Consider the following 25,027-nt stretch of genomic DNA (forward strand, 5'->3'; position numbering starts at 1 on the left):
CTGGAGCTCGGAAACTCTTCTGGCTGAAGTGATAGCCACCAAAAAGACTGCTTGCAACGTCAGGTCTTTCAGAGATGCCCTCGCCAAGGATTCACAAGGCGGCTTCTGCAAGGCTCTTAGCACCAGATTGAGATTCCACGCAGGTACCACTGAGTGCAGAGGAGGGCGCAGGTGATTAACTCCCTTGAGAAAACGCATCACATCTGGCTGCAAGGCCAGGGAAACACCCTTCAGGTGACTCCTGAAGCAAGCAAGAGCCGCTACCTGGACCTTAAGGGAACTGAGTGACAGGCCTTTTTCCAGACTTTCTTGCAGGAACGCCAACACTGAAGAAATTGGAGCAGTGAAGGGAGAAAGTGAGCCTGCCTCACACCACGATGCAAAGGTACACCAAACCCTGGCGTAAGCAGTAGAAGTAGAGCGCTTCCTCGCTCTCAGCATAGTGGCGATGATCTTGTCTGAGGAGCCCTTCTTCCTCAGACGCTGCCGCTCAATAGCCAGGCCTTAAGACCAAAGGGGGAGGGATCCTCCATCACCACGGGACCCTGATGCAACAGGCCCCGCTCCGCTGGCATCTGCAGAGGTCCGTCCACTGAGAGCCTGATCAAGTCCGCATACCAGGGACATCTGGGCCAATCCGGACTCACCAGGATTATCCGGCCTGGATGCTTTGCCACCCAGCCTAGCACCCTGCCCAACATGGGCCAAGGCGGGAACACATAGAGAAGCTCCTGTGTCGGCCACTGATGGAGAAGAGCATCTACTCCCAGAGATCGAGGGTCCCGTCCTCTGCTGAAAAAGCGCGGCACTTGGCAATTGGCTGATGACACCATCAGATCTAGGCTCGGCTGGCCCCAGCACTTCGTGATGTCCAAGAACGCCTGAGCAGTATTCATGACTCCTGTAATGTGGGCCGCCGACAGCTGTTCCAGGTTTGCTTCCGCCCACAGGCATAGCTTCATGGCCTCCTTAGCTAGAGGGGCGCTCCTGGTACCTCCCCGGCGATTGACATAGGCCACAGCCGTGGCATTGTCCGACAGGACACGTACTGGCTTCAGCGCCAGGACCGGGAAAAACTCCAAAGGCGCCAACCGAATGGCTCTGAGTTCCGGGAGATTGATAGACCACTCTGCCTCTGCAGGGGACCAGAGCCCCTGCGCTGTCCTTCCAAAGCAGTGGGCTCCCCAGCCCCACAAAGAGGCGTCCGCCGTGACGACAACCCACTCTGGGGTCATAAGAGGCATTCCTGCGGACAGCTTGTCTGGCCTCAGCCACCAGCTCAGCGCCTTGCGCACCGCTGGATCCAAGGGAGGGCGCACAGCGTAATCCTCCGAAGCTGGAGTCCATCGCTGCAGCAGAGAGAGCTGTATAGGTCTCATATGGGCCCTGGCCCAGGGCACTACTTCCATCGTGGCCGTCATAGAGCCCAACAGCTGCCCATAGTCCCAAGCCCAAAGAGGAGAGGCTGCTATGAACTTATCCACCTAAGCCTGAAGCTTGACAATCCGATTGTCTGGCAGGAACACTCTGCCCACTTGGGAGTCGAATCAAACTCCCAGATACTCCAGGGACTGAGTCGGGCGCAGCTGGCTTTTCTCCCAGTTGATGATCCACCTCAGGGGGCTCAAAAGAGCAATCACCCGGTCTGAAGCTCTGCCGCACTCTGCATAAGAGGGGGCTCGGATCAACCAGTTGTCCAGATAAGGATGGACTTGTACTCCTTTCTTGCGTAGGAAGGCCGCGATGACCACCATTACTTGGAGAAGGTCAGCGGAGCAGTAGCCAACCCAAACGGGAGGGCTCTGGACTGGGAGTGTCGGCTCAGAACTGCAAAACGCAGAAAGCGTTGATGAGGAGGCCAGATGGGAATATGCAAGTAAGCTTCCTTGATGTCCAAGGATGCCAGGAACTCCCCTGCCTGCACTGCCGCTATAACAGAGCGGAGAGTCTCCATCCGGAAGTGCCGAACTTCCAAGGCCCGATTGACCCCTTTGAGGTCGAGGATAGGCCGGACAGAACCTCCTCTCTTAGGTACCACAAAGTAAATGGAGTAACGTCCCTTGCCAAGCTGATCTTCTGGCACCGGAACGACCGCACCCAGGCGGATCAGATTGTCCAAAGTCTGCTGCACTGCCACAGCTTGACCGGAGACCTGCAGGGAGAGTGCACAAAACCGTCTAAGGGTCGGCAGAACTCTAGCTTGTAGCAGTCTCTGATGACTTCCAGAACCCAAGCGTCTGAAGTTACCCTAGTCCACTCGCCCAGAAACGAGGATAGGCGTCCTCCAATCTGCTCTGGGCCATGGACCAGCGCCCCGTCATTGGGTACGAGACCCTGGGGGAGAACCGGAGGAGGCACCTCCGGGACGGCAGTCTCTGCGAAAGGAATGCTGCTTGGGGGAGAAGTTCCTTATGAAGGAAAAGGGGGCAGACGAGCCCGACTTGCCCGGGCGATACCGACGGGCTTCCTGAAACCGTCCTTTGGAGGAACCGGGGCGGGCACCACCGGCCCGGGCCCTGACCTCCGGTAATCTCTTACCCTTAGATGTGCCGAGATCGGTCACAATCTTGTCCAGCTCGACCCCAAAGAGCAGCTTGCCTTTAAAAGGCAACTTAGCCAGGCGAGACTTAGAGGCGTGGTCAGCAGACCAATGCTTCAGCCAAAGCCACCGCCGTGCAGAGACTGTCTGAGCAATACCTTTAGCCGAGGCTCTCAAGACATCATACAGCAAGCCTGCCAAGTAGGCCAAGCCCGATTCCAGGGCTGGCCAATCAGCCCTCAAGGAAGGATCCGAGGGGGAAGCCCGCTGCGCAAGCGTCAGGCACGCCCTGGCCACACAGGAGCCGCAAATTGAGGCCTGCAAACTTAAAGCAGCCGCCTCGAAGGACGACTTTAAAGCCGCTTCCAATCTCCTGTCTTGGGCGTCCTTTAGGACCGTGCCACCTTCCACCGGCAACGCCGTTTTCTTAGTCACCGCAGTGATTAAAGAATCCACAGTAGGCCCAAGAAAGGCCTCCCGTTCACCTTCAGGCAGAGGATAGAGGCAGGACATAGCCCTAGCCACTTTAAGGCTCGCTTCTGGGAAATCCCATTGAGCCAAAATCAAGGTGTGCATGGCTTCATGCACGTGGAAGGTTCTAGGCGGGCGCTTAGTCCCCCGCATAATGGCAGAGCCAACAGGCTGAGGGAGAGATGTCCTCCGGAGAGGAAATCTTCAAAATGCTCATGGCCTGTACTAACAGGTTGGGCAAATCCTCTGAGCGAAAGATCCGTGCTGCAGAGGGGTCATCCGCTCCATCCGAGCGGGAATCCGTCTCCTCCAAGGAATCCCCAAAAAGACCGTTGGGAGAACTCAGATACGCTGCCCGCATCTACATCAGAGGAGACAGAGTCCTCTAGGGCCTGGAAGTCCACCCGAGGGCGTTTGCTTCCGGAGGCCTCAGCCCCTTGATCAGAGGGGGGAGCCGGGGCAGCGTTTAGCATAAGAAAAGCTTGATGCAGCAGCAAAATGAACTCAGGGGAGAAACCCCCTAGACTGTGCACTTCTGCCGCCTGGGCCACAGCCCTAGACGCACCCTCAACCGGCGCTCACAAGAGCGGGGGAGAAACATGCTGCGCATCCAAAATGGCGTCTGGCGCGAAACTCCGAGAAGGAGCCGCACGGGAAGAACGGCGCTTAACTATCGCCGCTTTCTTGCCATCGCCCAAATCAAGGGCGACCATAGCATTAACGTCTCCCACCTCAAGGGCGGCTCAAGAAGAAGCCATCCGAGCAGAATGGCCAGTCAAAATGGGGGGGCGAGCAGCGGGGGATGGGCGCTTGTGGCGGGAAAAACCGCCGCACCGCAGGAAGAACCGGGACACTGACCGGACTCCAAACTGACGCCCAAAAAAGGCGAGTCAGGCTTTGAAACCCCCACATCCCCACTAGACGCACACAGGTGGTCCGGGGAGCGAATCTTCGCGCCATCGCCCTCCGACGCCAGAAGCCACGTGGAGATCGAACGGGGAACCCCCTGCCCGCTATAAAAGGTTAAATTACCTGCTTCTCGCTCCGAGCTGTAACGAACTGGTGTCCCAGTGAGCAGCTGCAATAAACGCTGATATAAACGTTGAAATAAACGCCCTTAAAGGACGTTCAAATTTTTTTTTTTTTTTTTTTTAAACGGAGCCAGCGGGAGGGGGGAGAAAAGGAGGGACCTGGCGCCACCAGGTTTGCACTTGCTCAAGAAGAGCCCTCAATCCCAGGTACTCAACAAAACCTAAGAATTAGGCTTGGAGACCTAGCCAGAGCTGCTGCTGTGTGTGACCACCACCTGCTGAGATAGAGAACATACTGAGGAGTTTCCGGCAGCACATGACCACATATAGGGAGGCAAAAGGATCGCTCTCTATCTCCACCTGCTGGTAGATGGACATAACCCACCAGTCTATGGATTGATCAGCATGATGATATCCATAGTCTTAAAGAGATGGTAAAATGATCCCACTCAAAAAACAATGTTATTGTAGCATCTTGGGAGCATAAGGCTGCCAAGCTACAGGTATATCCCTGTCCTCTGAGAGCTTGTACCAAAGGCAATGGAGGGTTAAATGACTTGCCCAAGGCCACAAGGAGTGTCAGTGGGATTTGACCCCTGGTCTCTCCGGTTCACAGCCTACTGTTGTAACACTAGGCTAACTCCTCCACTCCTATATACACCTAAAGGCTATTGCAAGACTACTGCTAGGGGGCAGCAATGCTGTTTTGTAGCCTAATGGTTAGAATACAAATCTTGACATCCAGAGGTGGCCGGTTCAAATGCCACTGCTGCTCCTTGTGATCTTGGGCAAATCACTTAGCCCTCCATTGCCTCAGGTACAAAATTAGATTGTGAGCTCTCCAGGGACAGAGAAATACCCAGTGTACCTGAATGTAACACGCCTTGAGCTACTACTGAAAAAGGTGAGCAAAATCCAAACAAACAAACATCTTCTTCATTGCTCACACAAGTAGCTAAATCGCACCTCTAGATATATACCTTTACACACCTCAATGAGCCCTCTGCCCCCAACACATTTAAAACCTGGCCTCCAAGGGCTGAGGTACCTATCATAAGATGAAAAAAGTTCCACCACTTTCACTCTACCTGGCCCCAAATGGATACAAGATGACCATGTAATCCTACAGAGGTGACCCCTTGGCACAGCCCCCATACACATCCTGTAACCACTTTTCACAAGTAGGTTCCTGCTCAGTTGGTATACAATACATTTAGGGGGGAATTCTATAAATAGCACCTAAAAAGTTTGGCATTTAAAAAAAAAAAGCTTGCAGTTTATAGAATAGTGCTTAAGTCCAAGGAACGAAAACGTGGTGCAACTGCTCGCACCTAAATTTAGGTGCAGAAGCCCCTTATTCTATAATTACGCAAGAAATAAAGGTCATACCCCAGATCCACCCATGGCCATCCCTTTTCCACTCCCCCTTTTCCAACTCATGTGTAAAATTTAAGTTCAGGTTCTGTGGTTAAATTTACGTGCGTACCTTCTGAATAGCCTTCCCAAAGAGACTGAGATTCAAGATGTCAAATAATTGTTAAGTGGCATTACCGCTGACTTCTGACAATTCACCCAATATCCCAAACAGACACTAAATCATTGAATGCGCTGTATTAAAGCTAGGAGGGACTCACCCTCTAGAAACATGATAGCAGATAAGGGCCAAAATTGTAAGCGAACGTGCTAAACAATTATTTCTCTTCAGTGCCGAGGGAACGTCTGGGAATGGAGTGGATACGGCACCGTTTACGGAAGAAGTGTTTATAAACAGCTGGAGAATCTGAAGGTGGACAAAGCTGTGGGGCCAGATGGGATACATCCCAGGATACTGAAGGAGCTCAGAGAGGTCCTGGTGGGACCTCTTAAAGATTTATTTAATAGATCTTTAGAGACGGGAGAGGTTCCGTGAGATTGGAGACGAGCAGATGTGGTCCCTCTTCACAAAAGTGGAGACAGGGAAGAAGTGGGAAACTACAGACCGGTAAGTCTCATGTCGGTGGTAGGAAAAATAACGGACTTGTTGCTGAAAGAAAGGATAGTTAATTTTCTAAAAGCCGACGGGTTACAGGACCCGAGGCAACATGGCTTTACCAAAGGAAAATCCTGCCAAACGAATCTTGACTTCTTTGACTGGGTGACCAAAGAACTGGATGAGGGACGTGCGCTAGATGCAATCTACTACTTCAGCAAAGCCTTTGATACGATCCCCCACAGAAGACTCGTGAATAAGCTGAAAGGGTTGAACTTAGGACCGAAAGTGGTGAACTGGATAAGAAACTGGTTGACCGACAGGTGACAGAGGGTGTTGGTAAATGAAATCCGCTCAGAGGAAAGGAAGGTGAACAGCGGAGTTCCTCAGGGGTCGGTGCTGGGGCCTATTCTGTTTAATATATTTGTGGGAGATATTGCTGAAGGGTTGGAAGGAAAGGTGTGCCTTTTTGTGGATGACACGAAAATAGACAATAGATACCCTGGAGGGAGTAGAAATGATGAGACAGGATCTCAGAACCTTAGAAGAATGGTCAAGTGTCTGGCAGTTAAAGTTTAATAGTATACATTTCTCGGGTATAAGTAATCTTCCGGGTTTTCTACTTTCACTGAATATAGACGAACAAAACTCTTTAACGTAATGTTTTTTGTTTGTTTAATATTGCACTGCACATCTATATATATAAAAGGCAACCCCAACGTTCTATGAAGCCTCCAGCCGGAAGTGTGAAGCGCCAGAGATATCCGGTTTCCCCATGAGTGAAGGAAAACAGCACAGCACGAAATCCCAGGAAACAGTGAAGGGCTCAGAGGGGGGAGGGGAGAGAGATGCCCTCACTCTCTCTGTAACACAAACACAGCACAGCAGGAAACTTAACACTGAAGGACTGGACTCGGAGGGGGGGAGGGGGAGGGAGAGAGGGCAGAGGGCAGGGACATTCCCACATGCACACTCTGAAGAAAACCTTGCTAGCCCCCGTTTCATTTGCATCAGAAACGGGGCTTTTTTACTAGTTATATATATATATATATATATTGCATGTAGTGCAATATTAAACAAAAAAAACTATATATATATATATATATATATATATATATATATATATATATATACATACATACATATACATACTAGTAAAAAAGCCCCGTTTCTGATGCAAATGAAACGGGGGCTAGCAAGGTTTTCTTCTGTGTGAATGTGGGAGTGTGTGTGTCCCTGCCCTCTGCCCTCTCTCCCTTCCCCTGTGCTGTGTGTCTCCTCTGCTCTGTCCCCTCCCCCCTCTGAGTCCTTCAGTGTTAAGTTTCCTGCTGTTTGTTTGTGTTACAGAGAGAGGGCATCTGCCCTCTCTCCCCTCCCTCCTCCGAGTCCTTCACTGTTACAGAGAGAGCGATTTGATTTCATGCTTTGCTGTGTTTTCCTTCACTGTTTGTGTTACAGAGAGAGTGAGGGCAGGGCAGACACTCACGGGGAAACCGGATATCTCTCCCCCTTCACACTTCCGGCTGGAGGCTTCATGATAGATAGACAGACAGACAGACAGACAGACAGACAGACAGATAGATAGATATTACATGCAGTGCAATATTAAACAAAACAAAAAAAAAACTTCCAAAAACTTTTTTGCAATTTTTCTTTTGCATTCAAGTAGTGCTCAGTGACTGGACAACCACCTCTAGACTGACTGGCAGTCGTTGAATGTGTTGTTCCCGCTAGTACACCATTGCACTCCACCACCTGCCTATCCTAGATATTATATGTCGTCTCTTTGAGATGGAATCAATATTTCTTATATACAGATGAAAAACTCGTTAGATAAACCACTGATCTTAGTGCTTGACAAGTTGGTTCAGCTGTAACTAGTGGAGGTCCCAGTCACTTAGAAAACATTCAGTGAAATAAATTACAATGGAGTTTTTAAACCAGTCCCCAGTTGTCATTCATTGTTGGTGCCCCGTAGTGTCATCAGGGGAACACCATTCTTCAGGTAGGAACAGCCTACACTCCTCTCCCTCAGTCAGCCAGAACACCGGTACATGCAATCTACTGCGATTTCCTTGAGTCTTTCTGGACTTGCTTCTCTTCATTTTCCTGTGAATCCCCTAACCCAGTAAGGAGCCTTACGTCACCTGACCCAGATATTCTCTTCTGACTTCACTACTTCTGCATTCCTGCTGTAGCTGTTTGTTACTGGGAAGCAGAACGCGCCACACGTGCACACTGCTAAGATTTTTATCTCAGTCATTTTTTCCTTTAAAATAGCCAATTTCTGTTAACTCCCGCTCCTACTTGTCGAACCCAAAATGCCACTCATGCAAGCATTTCTATTGGCGAGTACACTTCTATTTACTTGGTTTATTTGTTCTCTAGCAAACCCATCCACTACTTTACAACCCCTCCGTTCGTCCATTCCAGTTTTCTGGTGAAACAGACCGATCTTCCAAAGTCACAGGTCTCGTTTCCCTCCGCAATGTATCCAAATTCCACAGTATACTACACAATCACACCATCCACTGTTGCATGAAATCTCAGCCGGTCTCCTCAATTGCAGATCGCTGCGCTTCAAGTCCTTTCTTATTCGTGACTTAATTAAGTCTATAGTTCTCTACTGTGCCTCACAGAAACTTGGTTGAAGACCGGAGAAGACTTAATTGTCTTTGCCCCTTGAGGAAGCAGTTTTTTTCCGGTGAAACAGATCCTGTCGGGTTTGGGAGTGGAGGAGTGGCCTAGTGGTTAGAGTGGTGGACTTTGGTCCTGGGGAACTGGGTTCGATTCCCACTGCAGGCACAGGCAGCTCCTTGTGACTCTGGGCAACTCACTCAACCCTCCATTGCCTCAGGTACAAATAAGTAAGCCGCATTGAGCCTGCTATGAGTGGGAAAGCGCAGGGTACAAATGAAATAAAAATAAATAAATAAAGCAAAGTATTTGCTTCTTGACGTTTAGCTATTGGCTGCTTTTGAGCTGCTTGTTAAATATTGCAACTTGTGTGGAAACTGAAAAATTAGATTTGAAATTCTGCCTATAAAGGAATTTTAAATAAGCTATAATGATCACTGAGTCCAATTATCAAATTAACCTGCCCAATGCCTCTCAGAAGGGAGACAGTCATCAACAATCTTGAATAAATGAAAACCTCTCATACAAACCAATGCCTCACATTAAAAAAGTTCAGAAATAAAAAAAAGCCCAAAGAGTACCAATGATAATTAAAAGAAAGAAAGAAAGAAAGAAAAAAGGTCTACAGGCTGCATATTGAACACAAAGGGAATGAATTGCTGAATATATATGTATAGTGACAAGGGGGCCCTTTTACTAAGGTGTGTAGGTACTTACGCGCATCCAACATGCGTCAAGGGAAAATTAGGTTCTTACCTTGGTAATTTTCCTTCCTTTAGTCACAGCAGATGACTCCATTAACTGATGGGTTGTATCCGCCTACCGGCAGGTGGAGATAGAGAACACTGAAAAACCATAGTGCCTCTTGGACGGCTAGCCCCCAACTGCCTTCACTATTTGAGATTTCCAAAGCAGAGTGAACCATAAAGGTATAGTATCACAAACTTTCCTCACAGCAAACAAACGCCCCAGAACTGGAGCAACAAAAGAGGGACGATCTCAACCTCCTGTAGTAGAACATCATGTAGAAATTCTGATAACTGTTTTCCAACTTCTCCCAATGAGATTTATATATCTGCATGAAAGATCTGAACAAAAAACAAAGTCAGAAAGGGAGGGATCATGGATTCATCTGCTGTGACTAAAGGAAAGAAAATTACCAAGGTAAAAACCTAATTTTCCCTTCCTTGTCATCAGCAGCAGATGAATCCATTAACTGATGGGATGTACAAAAGCAATCCCTACTTAGGGTGGGAGCAGGCCACACCACGAGCCAATACTTGAGCTCCAAAAACAGTGTCCTGCTTCGCTGAAACATCCAGCCTGTAATGCCGGGCAAAAGAGAGGTGAGAAGCCCAAGTAGCCGCACTACATATCTCTTGAAGAGAGAGTGCACCCGTTTCAGCCCACGAGGAGGAAATGGCTCTCGTGGAATGCGCCTTAAACGCTTCAGGCGGAGACCGACCTGACAGCAGATACGCAGAAAAAATTACTTCCTTGAGCCAACGGGCTATAGTAGCCTTAGACGCTGGACCTCCACGCCGAGGACCTGACAACAAGACAATAAGGTGATCAGAAGTCATTAGACATCTGAAGATACTGCAACAGCGCCCTGTGGACATCCAGAAGATGTAACTGCCCAAAGGAGTCCGGGACCTCTTCCCTAGAAAAGGAAGGAAGAAAAATGGGCTGGTTCAGGTGAAACGCTGAAACCACCTTACGCAGGAAGGAAGGCACCGTACGTACCGTTACTCCAGATTCTGAGAATTGCAGAAAAGGGTCCCGACAGGACAGCACCTGCAGCTCAGACACGTGTCTAGCCGATGTGATGGCCACCAAAAAGACTGTCTTAAGAGTCACATCCTTCTCCGAAGCTCACCGAAGCAGCTCGAAGGGCGATCACTGAAGAGCCTTCAACGCTAGCCCCAGGTTCCAGGCCGGACAGGGCAACCGGACAGGAGGACGGAGCCTAAGCACCCCTCTGAGAAATCTGGCAATGTTCGGATGAGCAGCAAGGGACCAGCCAGCGACCTTCCCTCGATAGCATGATAATGCTGCCACTTGCACCCACAGGGAATTGTAAGCTAGGCCCTTTTGTAAGCCCTCCTGCAAAAAGTCCAGCACAGTTGAGACTGTAGCTCGCGTGGGTATGATCAACTTTGAAACACCCCATGCCTCAAATTTGCGCCAGATCCGAGCATAAGCTGCAGAGGTGGACCGCTTGCGGGCCTGCAAGAGAGTGGAGATGACCTTATTAGAGTAGCCCTTGTCTCTCAATTGTGCCCTCTCAATAACCAGGCTGTAAGACCAAATCGGCAGGGATCCTCCATAGCCACCGGACCCTGAACCAACAGGTTCGGCACCAGGGGCAAATGCACCGGCGTGTCCACCAACATCCGGCGGAGATCCGCATACCATGGACGCCTTGGCCAATCTGGAGCTATGAGAATCACCAGACCTCAGTGCTGTCGAATCCGCAGTAGGACTCGTCCTATCAAGGGCCAAGGAGAAAACACATACAGGTGGCCCGAGGGCCAGGGTTGAGCCAGAGCATCCAACCCCGCCGAGTGAGGATCTCTCCTTCTGCTGAAAAAGCGAGGTACTTTGGCGTTTGCACTTGACGCCATTAGATCCATTCTGGGTGTCCCCCATTTGGCACAAATCTGAAGGAAGACTTCTTCTGCCAGTTCCCATTCCGCCGGGTCGATTTGATGCCTGCTGAGAAAATCGGCTTGCATATTGCTCTGACCTGCAATGTGAGCTGCCGACAGAAGCTGCAGGTGTAGCTCGGCCCAGTGGCAAATCTGAGCAGTCTCCGCAGCCAGGGCCCTGCACTGAGTGCCGCCCTGAAGATTTATGTATGCCACCGCTGTCGTGTTGTCTGACAGAACCCGGACAGCAAGCCCCTTCAGTCTTTTGAAAGGCCAGAAGAGCCTGGAATATCGCTCTCAGTTCCCAGCGATTGATGGACCACCCCGCTTCCACGGGTGTCCACAAACCCTTAGCATAGCTTCCTTGACAATGCGCTCCCCAGCCTAGGAGATTGGCATCTGTTATCACCAGGCACCAGGAGGGAAGCGCCAGGGGCATTCCTTGGCGCAACATCCTGTCGGAGAGCCACCACTCCAAACTGAGCCCGGCCGCAGGGAGCAACGTTAGTCTGCGTTGATATTCCTGGGACATCGGAGACCATTGTTGAAGCAGGGCAATCTGCAGAGGCCTCATATGTGCTCTCGCCCAAGGCACCATCTCCAAGGTGGCTGTCATCGACCCCAACAGCTGGACAAAGTCCCAAGCTCGCGGGCGAGGCATCCGCAGGAGCAGACGGACCTGATTCTGAAGTTTGCACCGCCTTTGGTTGGGGAAACAGGCCAACCCCGAAGCAGTGTCAAACCAGACCCCCAAATACTCGAGAGACTGAGAGGGGGTCAGGTGACTCTTGGGCATATTGACCACCCAGCCTAGCGCCTGCAGAACCACCACCACTCTGGCTGTGGCAAGACGACTCTCGGTTATCAAGTCCGCTCTGATGAGCAGTCGTCGAGTTAAGGGTGAACTCTGATACCCTCTCGCCCGAGACAGGCAGCTAATACCACCATTACCTTGGAAAAGGTACAGGGAGCTGTGGCTAGGCCAAAAGGCAAGGCCTGAAACTGGAAATGCTTTCCCAACACTGCAAAGTGGAGGAACCACTGGTGTAGAGGCCAGATAGGAATGTGCAAATAAGCTTCTTTTAGGTCTAGAGACGTGAGAAACTCTCCTAGCTGCACTGCCGCAATGACGGAGCGCAGGGTTTCCATGCGGAAATGTTGTACTCTGAGAGCCTCGTTTACTCTTCGTAAGTCGAGGATCAGCCTGAAAGACCCGCCTTTTCGAGGCACGACAAAATTAATGGAATAGTGGCCACAGCCGCATTCGGCGGGAGGCACCAAGATCACCGCTCCGAGGTGCAGCAAGACTTGCAAGGTCTCCTCTACCGCCGCCCGTTTTACGGCAGTGCCGCATCGGGACTCCACAAACACGGCTCTCACCGGGGCACTAAATGCCAGTCAGTAACCTTCTCTGATCAGATCCAGGACCCACTGATCTGAGGTAATCTTGGTCCACTCCTCTAGACAGAAGGAAAGACGTCCTCCTATTGCAGGCAAGGAGGAGTGGACCGGCGTCCCATCATTGTGGCGGACGCCCCTGAATGCCAGGCCATGAACTGGCCCCTGCGGAATGTTTGTCCGAGCGAAAGGAGTTCCTCTACTGAAAACGGGCACATTGAGAAAACCCAGTAGAGCGCCCCGGGCGATACCTTCGAGCTTCAAGGAAGCGAGGTCTGGAAGAGGAGGGAAACACAGAACCCTCGCAAGAACGCCTCGGCCTACCCTCAGGTAACCTCTGGGGTTTAGATTCCCCCAGGTCTTTCACAATCTTCTCCAATTCCTCTCCAAATAACAGGAGGCCCCGAAAGGGTAGCCTCACCAGTCTTTGCTTAGAAGCCATATCAGCCACCCAATGCCGCAGCCAAAGAAGGCGGCAGACGGACACCACCACAGACATCTGTTTAGCCGAAGCTCTGACCACATCATACAGGGCGTCAACCAAAAATGACAGGGCCGACTCCATCTGCGGGGCAACCTCAGAAAGGGGACCCTGCATCATCAGCGGGCTGTTCCACCGCCTGCTGTAAGCAGGAAAGACATGCCCGGGCTGCATAGGAACTGCAAATAGACGCCCTCAAGGCAAGGTCCGCAATTTCAAAGCAACTTCAGCGCGGACTCAAGCCGCCAGTCCTCCATGTCTTTCAAAGCGACTCCTCCCTCTACTGGGAGAGTGGTCTTTTTTGTCAACGCCGTGACCAATGCATCCACTTTAGGCATCCCAAAAGGGGCCAAGTGCTCCTCACGCAGAGGGTAAAGCTGACCCATAGCCCTGGCCACTTTCAAAGGCCCATCAGGGTCAGACCATTGAGCAGAAATAAGCTCTTGGATGGAGTCATGCACAGGAAAGGCCCGAGTAGGCTTGTTAGTACTCGCCATCCTAAGATTAACAGAGGAGGCATCGCCTTCGGCATGATCACCAATCGAGAGGGCCTGCAAGGCGTCAGTAATAAGAGCTGGCAGCACGTCGCGGTGGAAAATCCGGACCGCATTGGGATCATCCATCCCTGAGGGTCTGCCAGATTAATCAGACTCTCCACAGCCCAACCACGGGGGGGGGAAAAGGGTACGCGCCACTTTTAGACGGGGAATTTACCCGTCTATGTTTAGCGTGTTTCCAATGCTCGGGGGAGGAAATAACCTCTGAAGTCATCCCCGGGGCATCAACACCCAGAGGGAAGCCAGGAGGCAATGCAGTGTCAGACACCAGCAGCAGAGCTCTTTTCAGCATGAACGCCTTATGCATTAAAAGCACAAACTCAGGGGAGAAAAACTCACCCTGACCCTCCGCCTCCAAATTAGGAGAAACGGATGTAGGAGCTCCTCTGGCAGCCTCTAAACGAGGTGTCCCCCTGCCCTCAGACTCCTCCGCAACCACGAGGGTCGAGGCATGCGGCGCTTCCAAAATGGCGCCCGCTGCCAGCTCCATCGAGCGGGAAGAAACATCGCTCGGCATGCTCAAACCAGCGTGAGCGTCTAAGGAGCACGTTTTACACAGCCCCGCTGCTGATCTGCGTTTACCACAATGGGAGCAGCGCTAACTCCTTCAGCAGTCATCGTCCATTCTTTTCACAGGACGGGAATATAGCAACAAAATGGCGGCTGCACACCAAAACTTACCCCGATCGGAACAGCATCCGCGGGACCTCCCCGGAGGAGCTGGGCACCACTCTCACCTCAGAAGACCGAGTCAACTAGCTCCGGTCAAGCTGCACAGAACCAGGATCACTGGAAAAACCTCAGAACAGCCACACAGTAAAAGCGCGCCTTTTTTTTTTTTTTTTAACGCTGTGAGGAAAGTTGGAGGCAGGCAGCAACAGGGGGACTCCAGGAGGCATGGGGAATGGGTAAGGCAGGGAAAGGGCGAACTTCTATACCTTTGAAGTGGGCACCACCAGCCACCACACCCATGCTCAACTGGCAAAGCACAGGAGCCACCCCAGGCAGTCTGAAATCCAGGAGCTGATCAAGCTACATCCACACCTACTGGGAGATAGAGAAATACTGAAGGCAGTTGGGGGCTAGCCGTCCAAGAGGCACTATGGTTTTTCAGTGTTCTCTATCTCCACCTGCTGGTAGGCGGATACAACCCATCACAGTTAATGGATTCATCTGCTGCTGATGACAAGGAAATTAGAATTAGCGCCCAACTACCACTTGCCCTGGGCGGTTAATTCTATTTTTGACATGTCCAAAACGCACATCAGAAAATATTTTTTATTTTTTACCGTGTGGTGCTAAACAGGCGGTAATCGTCAGTGTACGCATGCTGACGATTACTGACTGGTTAAAGCATGAGACCTTACCACTAAGTCAAAGGGTGACGGTAAGGTGTCAGGCCTAACAAGGACACAAACTCGTTTTAATTTTGCCCAACGTCCATTTTTGTCCACAAAAAAAAAAAGGCTATTTTTTGCAGGCATGCTGAAAAATGGCCTGCTCTGGTGTAGGCGCATGTATTGTACGTACGCAGGTCCATTTTTCAGCGCATCCAATACATGCCCCTACACCAGAGCAGGCCATTTTTCAGTGCGCCTTAGTAAAAGGGCCCCTAGGTGATCATAAATGCATATGCAGGCTCAGCGCTATCACGCGTGTTCAGGAATCACGTAGGACAATGTAAATGCAGAGTACATTTTAAATTATAAGCAATGCTGGCTACATTGTCATCATATACATTTTATAAATCTAACAGCATTTTTAATACGAGACACTGGTTTATATGAGAAGTTGATTCATTCATTCAAGTTTTTGCACAATTGTTTCCCTTCTGAGAGGTATTGGGCAGGTGCATTACTTAATTGGACCAAAACGTTAATATTTTAAATTACCACCACCACTATTTTTCGCAATTCACAATCATAATACAGTGTGTGTGTGTATATATATATATATATATATATATATATATATATATATATACACACACACACACACGTATTAAATGTTTTTCCTGTCTCACATTTCCTCTCCTGTTTTAATCTTTGTGCTTTTAGCCCTAAAGCAGTAAAACTCCCTGTTTGCATGCATGCTGTTTGTGACCCTTTATTTCAAACAGTTGTGCATTTCTTATCTACATATGTTGATTTATGACATTCCTTCCCTCATGCTGATACTCACCATTAGTTTATCATATATCCACCAATTTGTGTTTTACAGGATTGCTTTCTTTTTATGCCATGTGGATGAATATTTTTCAGACTACTACTACTTATCATTTCTATAGCGCCACAAAGCATAAGCAGCGCTGTACACCATACACTATCAACAGAAAGTCAACCAATCACAGTTTCGGCATTATTATTTATACTAAATAGCAGTCCCCTTATTTTCATTTTAATGGTGTTTACACACATTCACCCAGGTTTGAAGTTGTTTCTGGTCAGAGTTTTATATATGTATGTATTTTTACATAACTTTTTTTTTTGCATTTTCCTCTAATAGCAGTCTATGACTGATGTTTCATCTCTGTGCAAATACACATATCTTTTTATTGATAACAAGAGTTTTATTTATTCACACTATATCATACTTTTTATCAGTTGTATATATTAAATTGTAAATATATAAAACTATAAATGAATGAATGATAAAGCAGACATATTTCCATCTTTTACATAGGGCTCGTATCTAATATAATAAAACGCACCCTCAACGTTCTGAGGACAACGTTCTGTGAAGCCTTGAAGCTTGAAGCCTGAAGCCTTGAAGCCTTGAAGCCATGAAGCCATCTGACGTCACTCCCAGGCTGAAGGGTTCGCGCCGGATTCGTGGTGTGAAGCCTTCAAGCCAGCCAGCCGTCTTTGCCCCGCCCTCGCCTCAAACCAAACAAATCCGGAAGCGAAGCATCAGGGAAGGAGGCGGCGCTCCCGACGTCTAGCCTTCCCTTCGCTGTGTTCCGCCTTCAAAAGAAGGCGGGAGACAGCGAAGGGAAAGCAAGACGTCGGGAGCGCCGCCTCCTTCCCTGACGTTTCGCTGCACGAACCGCCACGGAGGTAAAGTTAAAACGAAGAAGAAAAAAAAAAGGGATGCATGGATGCGAAGGGGGGGGGATGCATGGATGCGAAGGGGGGGGGACATGGATGCGAGGGGGGGGGTCATGGAAGGGAGAGAGGGGACTTGCTGGAAAAGGATGAATGAAGGGGCCAGGGGACAGCGGAGCATGGATGGGCATGGATTGGGAGGGCAGGACTAAGGGAGAGAGGGAAATTGCTGGATAGGGATGAATAGAGGGGACAGATGGGCATGGATGGATATGGATTGCAGGGCAGGCCTCAGGTAGAGAGGGCAATTGCTGGATAGGGAAAAATGGAGGGGCCAGGTGACAGATGAGCATGGATTGGAAGGGCAGGACTCAGGGAGAGGGAAATTGCTGGATAGGGATGAATGGAGGGGACAGATGGCCATGGATGGATATGGATTGCAGGACAGGCCTCAGGCAGAGAGGGAAAATGCTGGATAGAGAAAAATGGAGGGGCCAGGTGACAGAGGAGCATGGATGGGCATGGATTGGAAGGGCAGGACTCAGGGAGAGGGGAATTGCTGGATAGGGATGAATGGAGGGGACAGATGGGCATGGATGGATATGGATTGCAGGACAGGCCTCAGGCAGAGAGGGGAAATGCTGGATAGGGAAAAATGGAGGGGCCAGGTGACAGAGGAGCATGGATGGGCATGGATTGGAAGAGCAGGACTCAGGGAGAGGGGAATTGCTGGATAGGGATGAATGGAGGGGACAGATGGGCATGGATGGATATGGATTGCAGGGCAGGCCTCAGGCAGAGAGGGGAAATGCTGGATAGGGATGAATGGAGGGGCCAGGTGACAGAGGAGCATGGATGGGCATGGATTGGAAGGGCAGGACTCAGGGAGAGGGGAATTGCTGGATAGGGATGAATGGAGGGGACAGATGGGCATGGATGGATATGGATTGCAGGGCAGGCCTCAGGCAGAGAGGGGAAATGCTGGATAGGGAAAAATGGAGGGGCCAGGTGACAGAGGAGCATGAATGGGCATGGATTGGAAGAGCAGGACTCAGGGAGAGGGGAATTGCTGGATAGGGATGAATGGAGGGGTCAGATGGGCATGGATGGATATGGATTGCAGGGCAGGCCTCAGGCAGAGAGGGGAAATGCTGGATAGGGATGAATGGAGGGGGCAGGTGACAGAGAAACATGGATGGCCATGGATTGGGAGGGCAGGGCTCAGGGAGAGAGGGGAATTGCTGGAAAAGGATGAATGGAGGGGGCAGGGGACAGATGGCCATGGATTGGGAGGGCACGGCTCACACTCTCTCTCTCATATACAATGTCTTTCTGACTCTCACTCTCACACACTCTGTCTCACACTGTATCACATTCACTCTCTATGTGCCACACAGTCACTCACACACTCGCTTGGTCTCATACACACACTCTCTCTCACACTCGCTTGGTCTCATACACACACTCTCTCTCACACTGTCTCTCACATACACACTTGCACACACTCTCATTCTCACAAACACACTCACACACTCACACTTTCACTCTGACTCTCAAACAGTCACTCTCACATACACTCTCCCAAACATACACACTCCAAGGAAAACCTTGCTAGCGCCCGTTTCATTTGTGTCAGAAACGGGCCTTTTTTACTAGTTTATTCATAATAATTCATGTCAGTCATGGTTTTATGCATTCATTTTTATATAGTCAAGTTTCTCTTGAATATATATTTATTGTTTTTATGGTTTTGTATATTGTAAGGGGTTACTGAGAGGACGGTCTCAGGGAAAGCGAAAGCAGCCCCGGGGAGGGAGTATAAGACGAGTGCAGATCCCTTATAGACGGGGAATGCGCCCTCTGGTGGTCAAGAGACCAATTAGAATAACGGATGAGCCTAGGAACCACGATTCCCACAATGCACCTGACCCAACACAAGAGGGGGAGGAGCAGGATTGGGAGAAGGTCTCTGATCAGGGTGAAGAGCAGCTGAGGGAGCCCTGGGAGGAAATAGAGGAGATGGAATGGGATAAGGAGGAGGAGAATGAAAAGGAGAGAATGGAGGTGGCTGCATGGGCACAGACTGCTGGTGCTAAGGTGAAGAGCTTCCTGGCTAAGGTATTGCCTCAACTGTCTGGAAGTGGGAGGACTAAAATGATAGTGAGGATGGGACGACTTTCCTATGAAGAAAGACTAAGGAGGCTAGGGCTTTTCAGCTTGGAGAAGAGACGGCTGAGGGGAGACATAATAGAGGTATATAAAATAACTAGTAAAAAAGCCCCGTTTCTGATGCAAATGAAACGGGGGCTAGCAAGGTTTTCTTCTGTGTGCATGTGGGAGTGTGTGTGTCCCTGTCCTCTCTCCCCTTCCCCCTCTGAGTCCTTCACTGTTACAGAGAGAGCGATTTGATTTCGTGCTTTGCTGTGTTTTTTCCTTCACTGTTTGTGTTACAGAGAGAGCGAGGGCGGGGCAGACACTCATGGGGAAACCGGATATCTCTCCCCCTTCACACTTCCGGCTGGAGGCTTCATAGAACGTTGGTGGTGCCTTTTATATATAGAGATGAGTAGAGTGGAACAGGTGGATGTGAAGGGTCTGTTCACGCTTTCCAAAAATACTAGGACTAGGGGGAATGCGATGAAACTAGTGTAGTAAATTTAAAACAAATTGGAGAAAATATTTCTTCACCCAACACGTAATTCAACTCTGGAATTCGTTGTCGGAGAACGTGGTGAAGGCGGTTAGCTTGGCAGCATTTAAAAAGGGGTTAGACGGTTTCCTAAAGGACAAGTTCATAAACCAATACTAAATGGACTTGGGAAAAATCCACAATTCCAGGAATAAATGGCCTCATTTTGAAAGTTGTATTATGTTAAGGTTATACAATAAGGTTTGTTAGCTGACACATGTAGTCAATGTATTCATTGTATTCATAGGTTATTATCGGCTGCTAGATATTGGAAATATTGGAAATAGTTGGCTTCATTGAGCCGGAATGTGATGTTCAAATGTTACATGTCTTTTCTTCTAATAATAAAGATATTTTCAAAAAAAAAAAAAAAAAGGAATGTTTGTACGTTTGGGAAGCTTGCCAGGTGCCCTTGACCTGGATTGGCCGCTGTCGTGGACAGGATGCTGGGCTCGATGGACCCTTGGTCTTTTCCCAGTGTGGCATTACTTATGTACTTATGACAGGATTGATACAGCTGGGAAGAAACCTGTGGCAGCAAGTGCTTAAGAAGGCTAAGGGTATGAGTGGAGGAGTGGCCTAGTGGTTAGAGTGGTGGACTGGGTTCGATTCCCACTTTAGACACAGGCAGCTCCTTGTGAATCTGGGCAAGTCACTTAACCCTCCATTGCCCCAGGTACAAGTAAGTACCTAAGCCGCATTGAGCCTGCCGTGAGTGGGAAAGCACGGGGTACAAATAAAAAAATACATATATATTGTGTGTGTTGCAAGGAGCTGCTGTGGAACTTGATACCTAGCCACTAAGAGTAAAAGAGAGGGGTAAAGGTCATTGAACTATACTCAACTAATTAACAGGAAATCTCTGTCTGGCATTATGAACTTGTCAAAGACTGCAAATTGAGATTGTTGTACTGTGTTGCTGCATTCACTACAATTGAACGGCTGTGAATAAAAGTGAATCCCTTTATTATAAGACTGCTGGAGTTTCTGTCTGTTTGTTGGGGGTCATTATTGAACGGCAAACTAAAAGAAGCAGTCCTGTGAGGAAGCGGTGGCAGAAGGGCAAGGAATTGAAATCAACTGGTGCTGCAAGGGAGAAAGATCAGCAGTGAAGCAGGTCTGCTAAGCAGGGTTGACCTGGGCCAAAGACCAGAAGGGTGACCTGCTGACAATATCTATACTATTGTTTTTGTCTACAGACCCTGAGGGAGGCTGTTTCAAGCCAAAACATGGTCTCGTATCGGGTCTTAGATGTTCTTCAATAAACATCCTTGAGGAATCATCTGTTTCATGAATGTTAAATGTTGGAAGATTCACCCTGTGACCATACTGTTCTACTCTGTTGTGCAGTCCATAACGGTCCCTCTTGTTCCTCTAAGTTATTTTAGATGACACTCTGAAAGATGAAAGACAAGACATTATAACCTTACCCCGGGGCTCATGGTCTCTGTCAGTCATTTTTACAGCATCAACCGTATTTCTTAAAAATGTGTTTACCTGAAGAAGGAAAAAAAACAGAAGATAAAAGAGCTGCTACATTCATTATGGTCCTAATTACTGTATACATTTTTAAACTATGACTGTGGATACTATAAACAGTAATGTACTCCTGGGGGAGGGGAGCATCTAGCATCTTTCTGTATATGGAAGGATGACACTAGTGGTAATACCACGAAAACTTGGTAGGGGTCATTGGCACCAACCTGCGCAGCAGCTCAGGAGGATTGCTGCCAATTGGATCTACTGGTCACCAATGTTGCCCCCACGTAAGACCTGGGGGGATGAATCAGGGGTGAGGGAGACAGTATGCTTAAACTGACAGGGTGGGGTACAGATGGCCAAGGAGTATACTGGTCCAATGGCAGTTGCTCTACCACACTGCCAGTAGCACAGCTGCACTTAGCATCTCCTCTTGAGATGATGGTAAGTTCAGCTGCACTATCAGCTGTCGGAACAGCTAGCACATGGTAAAGACCCGTGAGCTAGCCAAACCGCTTCCTCCCACCCCTGTCACATACAGACCCAGCCCACTCCTGCATGAGGCGCTAACATGGCATTTTTTTTATGCAAAGGGCACTGTATTAACTCAGATAACATAGCTTAGTAAAACAGCCCCTAATTGTAAAATATATTTTCATTAAAACAATTCATGCTCTATTTAATTCAATTACATACTTAAATAAAGCAACACATTTCCTCTACTTAAGATGCATCAAACATTTAAAAGTTGAAAAAGAACAATGCTACTATTAAATGTTTATTAAAATAAGGCAGTTTACAGACTTGGGGCCCTGTTTACTAAGGTGCATTAGTGTCTTTAGCACACCTACACTTGGCGTGCATGATAACTATGTAGGCGCCTATAGGGATACTGTAGGCACGTACATGGTTAACGTGCATTAAAAATGCTATCCTTTTTACCAGCAGGGTGACAACACAGAACTCACCCACACTATGCTCTTTCCTCCTGTGACTCACACTCTTCCAACTCATGCTTCCTCTTGAATGTTCAACACCATTATTCCTTTCCATTTCCCACCCTATCACACACTGGCTAAGCTAACCAGCACCCTGTATGAAAACTGAAACTGGCACTCCTCACATCGTTCCCTCCACCCTTCTTCTGATTACTGTCTACTGATATCCCCCCTCACTCTTGCAGGAAGAAATTAGCAGTAATACCTCATACCTGCAACTGCCTACTTTCTTCTCTGCTAGTTCACTACGAACTTTGAGCCGCACAAGCCTGGCAGAACCCTCATGAAAGATTATTTCCTCCCCTTTCCCATATATTTTCATCTGCCAATGATCCTCCTTTCTCTGTCTTGCCTCCATCTTCTGTTAAAAAGCAATATCCCTCCACATCTCCTCTCTCTCTCCCCCTCCTTCACAGCATCCATCATCCAGACTCTCCACCCTCCCCTCCGTGGAAGTATATTTGCAACATAAATGTTAATACAGTATATCTAAAGAAAAAAAATACCTACCCATAACCAATTATGAATACTCAATTATAAATAAATAGTAAGCTACAAAGAATTAGAGCTTGCCAGGTGCCCTTGGCCTGGATTGGCCGCTGTCGTGGACAGGATGCTGGGCTCGATGGACCCTTGGTCTTTTCCCAGTATGGCATTACTTATGTAGAGTGTTGCTCACAGACCATCCAAGCCAAAAGAGAGGGAAAGACTACACAGATGAATCAAGATGATGCCAGCAAATCCTTTATAGATGATATGAAGCAGTAATCAAATAACAAATGTAAATACAGAATAACCAAAAATAAGATATAGTAAATTAAAGGAACTTTAATGTTAAAAAAAAAAAACGGGGGCAGATTCTTAAGTGTGCAAGCAAATATCAGCGAAGTCGATATGCTAATGAATGTACTCTTGCCTGGCAACGTGATGGCCAGCGCTTCACGTGAATGACCTCAAAGCATAATTTATTCATGCAGCACAAAACCTGCTGGGAACCCTAATTTGTTAAAAGTAACCCATACAAGTTAGAAAGATTATAATTGAGATAGGGAGAATTAGTTGATGGGTTGGAATCTACAGGGTGGAGGGAGAGGAAAGAATTCTGCAGGTAGGAATCAACATCTTGGGGTGGGAATTAGTGGGGGGGGGGGGGGGGGGGAATTGACCTAGATGGCAATTATCCCGGGGGTAATTGATGGAATTTGGGAACTCACTGGATACCACAAAATAAGTACATGTATATAACCACAGAATGGTGGTATATCAAATCCCTCCCCTTTCTTTTCCTGTGAAAGTCAGGTGCTGTCAAATGGCCAGACATGTGCACACAGTTCTAACTCTAATGAAAGAATCCCAAAGTCTTGGTGCCTAAGGGCCCCTGCAGCGCTGAACGGGACCATACCAAGCCAGAATTATGCCCTATATGACACACCCCCTGGGGACCACACCACACCCACTGCATTACAGCCAAGAAGGGGGGGGGCAATATATAGTAAACAGTTTTCCTGCCCCTGCATCCTTTGTGCCCTGTGTGGCTGCACTGCTTGCACAGGCCTCACTGCAATCCTAGGGCTTAATCTGCCACTGGAAGGCGCATGTTGCTTTGAAAGAGCACAAGCACATAGCCATAGGTGGCCCTGGGTAGTCATAGGCCCATCCACCTCAGGCTCAGGCCCACCCCAGTAGCAGCATACATCATTGCTGCAAGGATCCCCAAGCCAGCCAGCTGAAGACATCCCCAAGTCCAACCCCTCCCCTCCCGGGTGTCACAAAACAGTGGCAATCAGCAGCACCCCACACACTGTACAGTTCTTGTTGAAAGAGATTGATTTTTTAAGCTTGGTTTGGGGGAAGGTGGACCAAAGAGAAAATACCTCATGCCCATCCACTCCACCAACAGCCCACCCAAACATTATATTCTGGCTACACCACTGGCCAGAAGGCACTCCTTGGGCAAAGATGGCACCTTCTGTAGCCTCACAGATAGGACACCCCAAAAACTGCTCATGCCACTGCTTCCATCCTCCGCACCCACCTACTACCTACACCACAAGCTGTCCATACACAAGCTTCACTGATAAGTACCAGGGCCAAGGGTTACATTTGCTAATGGGAGTAAAAGGAGATGTGGATGAGCCCGTCCTTTCTGGACATTAAACTGTAAGGGCATATTACATCTTTAATTTTCTATCCAGTGTTTAAAGCAAACTGTACAGTGTTTCCACACTGCATTTTAGCATTTAATTTGACCACATCCCGACACACTTCTCAGCAATACTGTTGAGAAACGGCTTCACCTACACGTCGGTCACACCTAGCAAAAAAAACATTAAACTGATGAGACAAACAAAACACCACCCACCCCAGCAAATAATCCCACTCGGGCCCCTCAAGTACGGGGCGCTTTTACAAAACACACGTTCACACTTGGATTATGTGTAGATCGAGTGTTTCCCAAGAGCAGGAAAACAGAGGGGGATCGACAGGAAAAAAAATGTACAAAACAGCTATCAAACACCCGCGCCAGCAGCCTGTTCCCATTTGCTCCCACTGCAATGATGTCGCACCTAGAAAACCTTATTCTTCGGCGTAAATCAGTACAGACAGAGCACTACAGACATGGTGACCAGGTACAAATTCCCAGCAAACACCACACTTAATGCTCAGACACAGATTTTTTTTTTTTTTTTCTTTTTACAGCCCGATCGAAATCTGTAGCAAATAAAACAATTAAAAAAAAAAAAAAGAGACAACTATGAACATACCTAAGAAGCAGAGAAAACTAGATGTCTAGTCGCGTCCGCAGGTGTTGGCGGTCTGATGCTCGTCTCCCTAAAGCCGGCTCTAAGGAGTAGCTCCTCCTCCTCTTTAAGCTGCAGATAAGTTTCGTTTCTCGGGAGCTGCAGTTTAACCGAGAAGCCGTTTAGTTTCGTTTTCCTAGCGGATGTCTCATCAATCATCTTATGTTAATATATGGTCGGTGGAGGAGAATGTTAAAAAAAAAAAAATAGTGGATCATGTATATGTAGTTGGTAGATGGAAATCTGCTCTTTATTTGTATGCCAGATGGTAAAAAGCACGAA

General features: G+C 48.6%; 1 protein-coding gene across 1 annotated transcript in view; it reads right to left on the minus strand.

Moving 5' to 3' along the window:
• The window catches only part of LOC115474434 (NFX1-type zinc finger-containing protein 1-like), a 303,411-nt gene extending 278,588 nt beyond the window's left edge, over positions 1 to 24,823 (minus strand). Inside the window, 2 exon segments of the mRNA XM_030209896.1 lie at positions 20,898 to 20,964; positions 24,710 to 24,823. Of these exon segments, the coding sequence (XP_030065756.1) occupies positions 20,898 to 20,925 (28 nt within the window). The 5' untranslated portion in view covers positions 20,926 to 20,964; positions 24,710 to 24,823.
• Between the last annotated feature and the right edge of the window lie 204 nt (positions 24,824 to 25,027).

The sequence above is a fragment of the Microcaecilia unicolor genome, chromosome 1 (genome assembly GCF_901765095.1).
Source record: "Microcaecilia unicolor chromosome 1, aMicUni1.1, whole genome shotgun sequence".
Classification (NCBI taxonomy): Eukaryota; Metazoa; Chordata; class Amphibia; order Gymnophiona; family Siphonopidae; genus Microcaecilia; species Microcaecilia unicolor.